The 12,184-nt window shown below is 32.0% G+C and overlaps 1 protein-coding gene across 1 annotated transcript; it reads left to right on the top strand.

Moving 5' to 3' along the window:
• The first annotated feature begins 202 nt into the window (after window positions 1–202).
• LOC129228668 (elongator complex protein 4-like) lies at window positions 203–10,018 on the top strand. Its single transcript, XM_054863351.1, has 6 exons — window positions 203–407; window positions 494–529; window positions 1,514–1,635; window positions 3,129–3,242; window positions 6,313–6,699; window positions 9,881–10,018. The coding sequence occupies exons 1-6, from the start codon at window positions 263–265 to the stop codon at window positions 10,016–10,018; spliced, it is 942 nt and encodes a 313-aa protein (XP_054719326.1). The 5' UTR covers window positions 203–262.
• The last annotated feature ends 2,166 nt before the right edge of the window (window positions 10,019–12,184 follow it).

Here is a 12,184-nt window from a genome sequence, read left to right as displayed (position 1 = left end):
ATTTCTGATAAATTAAGGATTAATAATAACGGGTTGCAATTTTGAAACATTGTTATTTTTATTCCTTCTTTATTTGTGAATTTTCGAACTGTTTTTCCGCACTTTTTGACATTGCAGCTAGAAGTTCTTTTACAAAGCTATGTGAATCAGATTATACCTGTAGCCATGGCTACCACATCCTTGTGCATGGTGATCATGATGGTGTAGCAGACGAAACTAAGTTCCGCACATCTTCTTATATTCTAAAAAATTAGGCAAAAAAATGACCTCATCTTCACAAACACAGGTCGTGACAAGTTTTCGAAAGAAAGGAAAAGAAGCTTTAAACATTAAAGGAACTCGAGTATCAGTTCAAAATGCGCAGCTCCTTACTTCCACTGGATCATCAACATTTGATTTTTTCCTAGGTCCCACTCTTTTACATATTTTTTAAGTATAGAGCTCTAAAATTAGTTATTTTATAATTTATTTTTTTTCCTAATTTTTTGTATAGGTGGAGGATTAGCAATTGGAACTATTTGTTTAATAGGTAAGATTATAAAAAAACTTTCTCTAAAGTTGCTATAAAGGTTGTTTGTCCATAAAAAGTAGCAACAATTTATCAATGCTCTTAAAAAATAAGAACTAATAATTGATTGAGGCATACTTTTGAGTGAAATTATCTCTCAGGTTTGTAAAGTATCATGTTAATGTTATAAAAATATTTTAACTGAACTAAACTAATATTTTAATATGTTATTGACGTAACTTGTAGTGGCCTATAATCTGCGGATGTTGCTTTTTATTATTATTCAATGTGCAGATCGATCATTAATACAATGAATAAATCATAATTTTACTAAAAATAATTTTGTACTTTTGTTTGGTAGACTTTGTATTGGATAGTTATGAAAAGAAAACAAGAACTATCATGAACCGAAAGATAATGTTGAAATCTGCACAATTGCAGAAAAACACATAACACTTGGCATTGGGAAAAGGATTTTAAAAAGCTAAACTGAATCTGTGTTTTGAGCAAGAAATTGGACGGTAACAAACTTCAAAAAAAAAAAAAATCCAGAATTTTTGAAAATATTTTTTTTTTATATTGAAGTAAAAAGTTCAGGCATTGGGGTCTCACACTGTATTTTATGGTATTTAAACATTCCCTATAGCTTTTGTGCAGTTTCTGATCTCAGATCCTCACAAAACCATCACCTTTCTTTACGTTTGAAAGATTTTTTCTATGTTTACTCTACTTTTATAGGTGTAGGAATATGCCTAAAGAATTGTACATGTAAGCAAGCCCATCATTTGGGCAATTGGGGGTGGGGGGGGGACAGTTAGTTGATTCCCCCCTCCCACACTGGATTTGGAAAACATAATATAAATCTGTATTCAAGTAGCAAATTACTTCTGATGCCTGTACATAAGAACAAGCATACAAGGAAGCAGTGTGATGTTTTCATCAGATTTATTTACCCTACTTCATCTGTTTTAATGCTATGTTTTTTTCCCCTTCATTTATTTCTAGAGGAAGATCATTACAATACCTATTCCAGTCTGTTGCTAAAATACTTTTTAGCTGAAGGCATCATTTGCAATCATTCTATATTTTTAGCAAGTGGTGATAAAGATCCTGAAAAACTTCTCAAGGTATATTTTTAGCTATTAAGAAGACTCTTACATAATGTTTTTAGTAAACATATTTACGAGATTTTTTTTCTATTAACTAAATCTCTCAATTTAAACTAAACTCTAGATTTCTCATACTATTTAAATTGATTAGTAAACAATTTTAATTTTTCTGCAATGAATAAATTTCTGCCTGGGAATGTAGTGTAACCTTTAATTAACAAATACTAAGAGGCTTATGTGAATGCAGAGTTAGATAAAAACTAAAAATCACTCATTAACAGGGTGGCAACAGAACTGGAAGATCAAAGAAAAATCAGGGAATTTTAAAATCTGGGGAAAAAATGTAAAAGTAACGGAAATTTAAGAGAAATTGATGGAATGAAAAAAAAAGTCATATTTTACTTGTATAATTCTTGTTTGAAGTATAATATTTTGGCTACTAAGGAGTAAGAAAAAATTGCCAACATTTGGCATCATCCTTTTTCTATTCTGTGTTCAATGTTGTCAAGTTATCACCCATGACAAACAATTGCAAACCTTCAGGGAACGAAGAAAAAGAAAAAGAAAAGCAAGTGATGAACATTGGCAGCTTTAAATTTTATTCTAAAACAATCAACTACTATTGAGTCAAATAAGCAAGAAAGAGATGAAAAAATAAATTTCAAACAATCCAGAAAACTAAAAAAGGTATAATTTTCCTAACATGAGTGAATGACATTTTTGAAATTCAGCGGAATTTCGCTAAAAATTAAATTTCAGCAGAACTTTTCTGATTTTGTAGCAATTAATAATTCATTGAACAAAGCATTATGCAGCGATGGAAAGGTAAAGAGCAGTATTTGTATAATACTGTTTAAGGCTTTCACGACCGGCGTCAATATGGGGAGATAACATTTCCGGGCTTATTGGCCGTGGTCTAATTGGAGTAGAAATTCCAGACGTTTCGGCTTGCTTTGCTGCAGCCATCATCAGCCATCTCAAACCACTGATGATGGCTGCAGCAAAGCAAGCCGAAACGTCTGGAATTTCTACTCCAATTAGACCATGGCCAATAAGCCCGGAAATGTTATCTCCCCAGCATTTGTATATTTTTATTTATTTATTTTTGCATTTTTGTCTTCCACTGTACTTTAACTTTATTGTACTAGCTTGTTTATTTGATTTCCACTGAAAGTAAAGTGGAGAAAGACCATCAAATTCCAGTATTTCTCTATTGTTAGTATGGAATCCAAAACACTTTTCTTTCAAATATCTCAGAAAAATACTTCTGCAGAGATGCTTTACCTTCCCACAGCCATATAAAAATATGAAAGAAAATTGAATGCAGTGTGCTTGCTATGGTTTTAATATTAGTTCTGTCATGTATGATTTTGTTGTGTTGCATAATTATTCTGAAGCTTCATGTTATATTTATTTATTCTATGTTACAATTTTCTATAAATTTATATGTACATTGAGCTCAGATTTGGCACATGCTAACTGTTCAATATTTGTTTCTTTGCGTATGAAAGGAACTTCCTGGTAGTAAAAATGTTGAATTTGAAAAAGACTCCAAGCAAATTGCTGAAGCTTCCAATGATGATTTGAAAATTGCTTGGAGATATAAAAACCAAACTTCTGCTGCAGTAAGTAATTCTTTATCTTTATCTATTTTCCATTAACATTTTATAGCTGAATTGCATCCTATAAAAAAAATGTATAAAACTTCTTACATCAGTGGTTACTAAACTTTTTTGTACTTGTGCCCCCATTTTTTCACCCACAAAAATTGTTTTACCTCTCTTCAATTTTAATAACATTCTGACCACCATATTGTATGCAACAAAAAGTGTTCAAATATTTTATTATAGTGCATTAAAAGCATTAAAATTTTACTACATTTGACAAATTGTGCAAAATTACTGGGAAAATTTTTTTGAACTAGAAAACATTATATTAATGCAATCAATATTAATGCCATTATCTCTGGTGTTCAAAACCATCTGCCATAATGATGTCGTTTTGCTTATTTGTATTGTTTGACACAAATTCTCCTTTTCTTTTTGGTTCAAAAATTTTGGGGGCAGCTTTTAGCCTACTTTTAATACTTCATTGCCTGCCTAAGTAGAGGCATCCTACAGATTGGAAACCACTGTCTTACATTTAGCATTCTTCAATTTTTCCAAGGCATTTATGTTTTAAAAAAGTTTTTTTTTTTTGATCTCATGAAAGTCCACTTTTCAATAACTCTCTTTACTTAGATGAAATTTCCCTCTAAAAAATCATAATTGTATTTAACAGTAGCATTTCTAGCACAAATGTCACTCCCCCTCCTTAAAAAGTAAAACAAAAAATGCTACATGTAGACATAAAGTTTAAAGCAACTTTCAAGGACTACTTTTATATATGAAGTGGAATGAAAGTTTAAATTAGGGGCTGTGTCCAAAAATATTAGGTTTTTCAATATGAGTAAGTTGAAGAAAGCTTTTATGCCAGTATTTTGCTCTTATGCAGGGATGAGATTTTTCCGGCTTTTGCCGAAATTACGTCTTTTTCTGTCGGCTTTTAATACTTTTCCTCCTTTTTTTTTGCTATTTTCAGGCTTCATTACGCTCCTATTTTTCTTAAAAATCTGAAAACATTCTGATTTTTCTTAATTTTTAGTCCACGTTTTCCAATTCCTTCTATTCTCCCCTCCCCCCTCAAATTTTTATTCTCCAAGATAACTGCTGAAAACTTACTGTTGGTCGGTTTTTTACCATACTCTACCTTATATCTGCTTATTTTATTCATTATTTCAAAAATATTTTTATTTCTTGAATGCAGAAGTCGATCAAAAAAAAAAAAAAAAAGTGTGGTCTGACTCCCACAGTCTCAGAATTTAATGAAACTTGGCATGGTTTCCTTTTTTTTTAATGTATTTAAGAAATATTTAAAGTGAATCTCAAATGGTTTAGGCTTTACAGCATGTTAAAATTTTTGGGATTTCATGAATAAAGGAGGCAACTACTGCAAATTGTTCTTTTGATCCTAAATTAGTATCATGGAGGTTTTTTTTTAATCAAATTTTGAGTTTCAAAGGATAACCAATCATTTATATAAATATTCATTTATTTATTTTTAATTCTTGCTATGGAAAGTATGTTCTACCACAGAAGGAAAACTTCAGATTATTCACTCTGTTGTAATTTTTTACTTTACAAACAAACCTGATTTTAAAACTTACATTCTCATTTTCAACACTATTAGCTCTAATATTTTTCATTAAAGAAGATATTTTTCTCAAAAAATATGAAAATTTAGCATTGAGTGATGCAGCCAAGATGGAGCTCTGGCTCTCTGACCCTTTATTTGAGGACTCGGGAGTTAGAAATTGCTGCCTCTCTTTGAAAGTTAAAATTTATGTAGAAATACACAAACTTGCTATTGGTTGGGACTGCCATCTGTAACCCAAATGATCATGAGCTCAAACTCCGGCATGTGAAGAGCAAACTACTTCTCCTGTGCTGTGGGGCAAACCTTGAAAATTTGTGCTAAAAGTAGGGAGGTTAGAGAAGGGGCCCTTTTAAAATGTTCATGGCAAGGGCCCCCATATGGAGTGGGAAGTGGAGGCTCAAGCCCCCCCCCCTAGAAATAAGAACTTTCTTGCTTTTAGTACTTTTTTCTTTGCAAAAATGTAAAAACATTTCTACTCCAGCCGTTAATGAATAAGTTATTAAAAATTTCAAATTTTAATAACTCTAATCTGTACTGAAATCGGTCTCCATCATAAAAAAATACCCTGCTAAACCATGGGGAAAATATCTGAGCGCCCCTTAAAATATTGCATATGGGCGCCCATGGTTAATGGTCCTTGCTCATGCAAATACCCTGCACGAAAAGATTCATAAATGTTTACAATTATAGTGCATTTAAGAAAACAAATACAGAAAAAATCAACAGCCCAGCAAATGGTTGTAAAAGTAAATTTTCTTTTTCTTTTTCTTCAATTTAAGTATGTAAGAAAAGATTCAAAGAATAAGTCTGGTATTTTTTAAAATCTTCTTTAATTAGGCTACACAAACAATCGTGAAATTAAAAGCCTGCATGATTTAAGTTTCCAATTGTTTTATATTGGGAAAAATAGTAATTTTTTGCTTAAACTCCCTGGCATTTTAAAAATTAAGTAACAATTTTCAGCTCCTTCAGCAGGCCAGTTATTTTGAATTTTTTTGAGGGGCGGGGACAAAGTACATACTCAATGAAAATAATTTTATCGGAGAACAACTCAAATGACGCCCACTTATATGTAAAAAATTTCTTTCTCAAAGCTGGGAATTATTCAATTCAACCCCCCCCCCTCCCCACCACACTAAATGTTGGACCTGTCTTTAACCTGTCTCAGACCTGTTATGAAAAAAACTTGTTATTACCGTAAAATGGGATAACATTGCTCCAAAGGTTTTTTACTGATTTTCGAGGACTTCAGTGACAAAGTGGTTGAAAATGTGGACTTTCTTTCAACTAGGTAGAAGATAATAGTAAACAGGTAGGCAAATTGCCAATTCGAGACCAAAGATCAGTAAAAAAGCTTATACACTTTTGGAGCAATGTTATCTCTACAGGAGCAATGTTCCCCCATTTTACGGTACTTAAATAAAAAATATTTGTCCACAAGAATTTCATTATTTATACTCATACTAAGATATTTATTTATTGTTATTATTTTCCATATAGAATGATGCCAAATCACCAACTTACAGTTGTGGCTATGATCTTTCAAAAACTATACCTGAAGAAATATTAGAAAAGGCTGAAATAACTACTTGGAATCCAGCAGAACATACTGCATCAGAAAATGAAATTTGTGATTTTGTTGACTCTCCCTACTCTGTTTTATTTAAAACCATTAAAGCTAAAGTACTGTCCGGATTCAAAACCTCAGAGAAAACTTGTGATAACGTGCTTAGGATAGGAATCTGCTCTATGGGTTCTCCTCTGTGGCAGGGGAATGATAATAAAAAGGAAAATCTAAATCTGATTAGATTTTTATACATGCTTAAATCTTTGCTTAGGACATCTTTTGCTGTTGCTGTTGTTACCCTGCCAGCATTTTTGTTGAAGGTAAGGTTTGTGTTTTCTTAATATTTGTGCTAATTATTACTGTTTACTGTAATGTACAGTCTTGAGCAAAGAAGAGATCGAAGGGGACATGATTCAGTTGTTTAAATTTATTAAGATGAAAGATGTTACAGGGCTGAAGTTTAGCACTGAAAACAGGACAAGGGGTCATTGTTTTAAGCTATTTAAATCTCAGGCTAACATGGACACTAGGAAAAATTATTATTATAGCAGGGCAGTGGAACCTTGGAACAGCTTACCGGAAGAGGTGGTACTGAGCAAGGGAGTGGATAGTTTTAAGAGGGCCATTGATCTTCACTGGGGATTGTAAATTGACCAGGACCAGTCTAGTTGAGCCCAGAGCCTGTTGCTGGTCAAGACTTTTATATTTGTATTTGTTTGTTTCATTATATTATTTACTAGTAGTACCCGCACGTTTTGCCTGTAGTAGGGAATTAGAAGGTCATTTGCTTCGCCTGTATATTCACAAATAATGGATGATGAATTTATTCCCAATTTGCTATGTTCATTTGCTCACCCATGTTATGGTAATTTGCTCATACACAATGATAATTTACTCGAACATTTTATGATAATTTACTTGTCCATGTTATGATGATTTGCTCGATAAAATGTTTTTAAAATTGGAATAGAAAAAGAACAAAATTGAATTTTCCAAAAATTGCTTCAATGTGCTCATCCCACTGCTACAAACTAATTCTGTGCCGAATTTCATGAAAATCGGCCGAACGATCTGCGCGATTGTGTTTCACTTCTAAGCTTAAACATAAGTGGTAACAGCAACAACAAGCTCTGGGTCAATGTTTCCTCACTTTTTAACAGTTCTTTTTTAATTATAAAATTGTCTACAATAGACGCACTTCTATTCATTCCTAGTTTCATATTTTTTGTTTTTTAATACATATTTAATTATTATCTAATTTGTTTCTAACTTTTTTTTATTTGGTGGCGTTTCCAATATATATTAAGCATTTACACTAAAGAAGGCTGAAAATGGCTATCCTGAAAATATTTTGTTTCTAAATGACCAACAATTTGTGTTTTTTTTGCATAACGCTGCAAAATTATGAACATTCGAAAATTATGCTGCTTTAATATTTAATTAAACACACTTAATGACCTTAATAAATGCAGTAGTATTAAAAATCAGCCGTAATTGGGGCTCACATCACATTGGATCCAAGGACAGGTGCAGAGGGGCTGTCGCCCCCTCCTTAAGCGAGATATACGAACTTTCTTCAAGTATATTTTTTATATTAAAGTTCCAAAAACAGCAATTTTACATAATCCTTGATGATGGAAGGAAAAAGGGAGCTCTTCTCCCCAATTCTTCTGGAATTACAGTCTTGAAAACACAATCGTAGCCCATTTCTTTTACTCTGGGAATAGGGACCGGAATATAGGATTGTTTTTGAAATTAAAGTTCCACTACCTCAATTTTAGATACTGTACGCCTTCGATTATGTTAAGGTAAATGATGGGGTTCAGTACACCCCTTCGAAATTTTTTAGAAATTGAAGTTTCCAGGAGTAAAAGTAAAAAATCACCCCCTCCTTGAACATTTTCTGGATCTGTCCTTGCTTGGATTAAGATTGACTTTCTGCCGGCAGAAACTGGTTATAATCGGTAAAAACTGGTAGAAACTGGCAAAAACAAAAAAGTACCTTTAACAATTCTAGTAATTACTTAATCATATTTGTTTAAGTAAACTAAAAAATGTAAATCATTTTATCGTTGTAAGAAGTAAAATCTATAGATCTTGGTCTTTGATTTGGTTCATAATGAGATTTGTTCAATTACAAAGGCTTGTAACATTTGGATTAATCTAACAAAGTACAAGAATCTTCTTGGCTTAAGAAAAAGATTTGACATACAGATTTAAACTAATTACTAATATATATATTACTATAATAGGGAGTTACTAATTACCATTTGCTAGCTTATATTCTTCATCTAAAGTGCTTCATCTAAAGTGCGAAAATAATGAAGAAAGTGACAGAATTTTACTTGTAGATTTTGTACAAATTATAGCCTTGTAAAATAAAGTAGCCTCATTTGCTGATTTTTCTAGCCAAGTTATTACAACTATTCCAACTACAACAGTGGACCAGTTTTTAAAAATGTGCAATGCACGAGAGTTTTGTTAGACTTGCTTGTTCCTGGATTGTAATACCTGTTAGTTCTGCTGGACTTGATAAAATCTTCTCTATTTTGAATAGTGATAATATTGTAAATAAATTACACTTTGGTTAACATTTAATTGCTTTTCCTGAGCATTTCCTTTTATGTATCAGTAATTATTTATCATTTTGTGGGTTTCTGCCACAACTGTGGCAGAAATGGGTTTTTGCCATGCGGGTTTTAACTGGTTTCTATTTGTGGTTTTAACCTCCTTGGCAGAAACTTGCCAACCTTGCTTTGTATTCTTGTAAACATAATAAAATTTGTGCCCTATTTGAAAGAGGTAAGACATGCCCCCTTTACTTCTTTATACAAGGAAAAGGAAGTATTGTCTTGGAAAAACATTTACCACTCAGATTTCAACTTCGATTTCCATTTAATTATGCCTAAACAAATTTTGATTAGTTTTTTCATATGATGCCTTAACTATCTTACAATCCTCTCTTAATCCATCTCTAGTAGTCAAGGAATATTTCATGCCACTTGGGGAGTGTTGTTGACACTGATCTCTCAATACCTTTTTATTAATTTGCTGTATGCAATTAGGTTAGTTTTACAATAGCAAAATATTTCAATTTTCAGACTTTGGTCAAATTATTTTTTAGCTATTAAAAAAAAATTAAATGAAATATAAATACAACACCTTGAATTAAACAGAACCTTGGGCTTTTGAGACTCTACTGTGACTGGAAGTGAAACTTTTAGTACTAGAATTTTCAATTTATTTTCTTTCTTCACGTTAAAGTTAAACCATTTATAAGTTTCATTATTTCTAAACATTACTTTAGATGATAAAAATTCTTCTAAAAGCTGTGAAATTGTTTATTAAATCCTGTTCCGACAACATTATTAAACTTTTGAATTAGATGCTTGATTTTATATAAAATAGAGAACTTGTTATGTTATACATGTTGCATCTTGGTTTCTTGTTTCAATATTTTAAATAATTTACATGATCACTGGTTTTACTTTTATTATGTAGGACTTTGTTTTAACAAGCAGATTGCATCAGGTTGCTGATACAGTTGTGAACTTGGAATCGTTTGTCGGCTCCAACAAAAAGTCAAATCCTTTATTCAAAGATTTTGATGGTGAACTTTCAATTTTGCATCAGTGTTAGATATTTTAAAAAATTGTGAATTGCTATACAATGCACTTTGGTTTTGTTTTAAAATAATGGAAATATTTAGGAAGGTATTCTTTTTTTATTTGGGTCTCAAAAAGTTACATTTGTGATATATCAGTGAAATTGTGGTCTACCCTAACAAACCAAGCAGAGCTTGGGCACTCCAAAAATAATTTTCATTTCTCATTTGTATGCTCATAATTGACAGGAAGTATGAAGCTCAAACAGCAATTTCCTCGGAGTATTATCCCCAGGCAAAGGAAAGAGAAAACCAACAAGTCTCACCCTTGAACAGGGAAGGATAAAAGGGTGTTGCCATGTCAACACAGTGTTTGCATGGCTCTGATCCAATGATAAGAGATCGCTATTGGCATAGGCGGATTTATGGGGGGTCAGAGGGGGTAATGCCCCCCCAGTTTTGGGAGGACTTTATGTAGTAACAACACATCTTCCAAAAATAAAAATAATTTTTTTTTCTTTTTTGAATATTTCAGATGGGTATGGGTGGATTTATAGGGAAAGGGGGGGCATAGGGGCAATGCCCCCTCAGTTTTGGGAGGATTTTATATAGTAACAACACATCTTCCAAAATCTAAAAACAAAAAAATCATGACTTTTTCTTTTTTGAATAGTTCAATGAAAATGAAGAGAAAAGCGAATGTCCTTTTCTGATGGGAGAAAAGAAAAAAAAGGGGGGGGGGACGAACATTAAATACAAATAGTACAGTTGTCACTGAGGTGCTGAAAATGTGTCTAAATTCACTTTTGGACTGAAAACCATTTGGGCAAGTATATGAATGAAAATATAGGCTAAACGAGCTATACATTAAGCTGCAACACTTATAATACTTAACGATTATTTTAACAAATTAGAACCTAAAGCAAAGGGGAACCCCCCCACCATTCGCGCTAACAGAACGATCTACTCGTTATGATTTGTGTTTACATTTCAAGTATATTTGTGCATAATATTTATGTTCTTAGTAGATTAATTGGCCTTTTGAGAAATTCTAAAAAACATAGTTTTTCCCCCTTCTCTCTCTCTCTCTTTCTCTTTTTTTTAAAGAGAGAGAGAGAGAGAGAAAGAAAATAAATAGTACCGCAAACTGAATAAATTTCAGCTATCTGAGTGTTCTGATTAAATGAATCTTTTTACTTAGAGAGAGAGCACAATTTTACTGACTTTATAAATACTGTTTAAAAAGTAAGGTAAGTCATAATCATCTAAGTCTAAGTGAGTCAGTCCTTGTCATAATTGAAATCTAAATAATTGAGTCATCAAAAGTTTTGGAAAAATTTGCTGAAATTTTATAAATGTCTATAAAAACCTAACAAAGATTGGTAAAATCGGAAAAATCCTTTAACCGTAAAAACTGACAAATTTTCGTAAAAATTACAAAAAAAAAAAAAAAAAAAAAATCAAACAAAAATTTGCAGGTAAGACTGAATTACAAACAGGGCCGAATTTGCCTATAAGATTAGGGCACCTGCTTTGAAGTGGGTCCCTAACTCCCAAAAATAATTCATGATTCGTTCCTTAAAAAATGCAAATTGCTTGAAAAAACTAATTTCATTTCTAAGTGATTGAAAACCTTGAATATTTTGAAACGTGTGGCTACAAACCTTAAATTTTAAAATTTCTAACAAATGGTAGAGGGGGAGGAATGCCAAAGTATGTTAAATTCAGCTCCTTGCCACATCCTGTATTAAAAATGTAAAAATCACGGTTCTCACGTTTGTTAACATATTATTTGAAATAAATTTTTGTGACTCACATGTTTCATATCTTGCTTTTTATTCAATCCCGAATGCAGTATTTTGTAAATTCTTTTGTATGATTGCTTTTATCTTACTTCTTCTGCATATTGTCTATCTGTTTAGCACGGAAAAAAAATACACACTACTTCTATTTCTGCCCCACTTACAACTGAAGAAAAGTTGTTGTCATGTTAAATCTATGGTTTCTTTTCTTTTAAATTTAAAATAGCTATTTCTCACAAAGTCAGAACAGGACTGTAAAAATTTACAATCAAGTACTAAAATATCAGAGACTGGAAAGTACAAATGAAGTGCGTTAAGTAATTTTATTTATTCTAGAGTCCTTGAAAATAATTAGATAAGTCTTTGAAAATCCTAAGCAAAGTGGGCTCCAATTACTTC

This window comes from Uloborus diversus, chromosome 8 (assembly GCF_026930045.1).
Source record: "Uloborus diversus isolate 005 chromosome 8, Udiv.v.3.1, whole genome shotgun sequence".
Classification (NCBI taxonomy): domain Eukaryota; kingdom Metazoa; phylum Arthropoda; class Arachnida; order Araneae; family Uloboridae; genus Uloborus; species Uloborus diversus.
The sequence above is the reverse complement of the archived record's forward strand: the minus strand, read 5'-3'. Positions and strand labels throughout refer to the sequence as shown.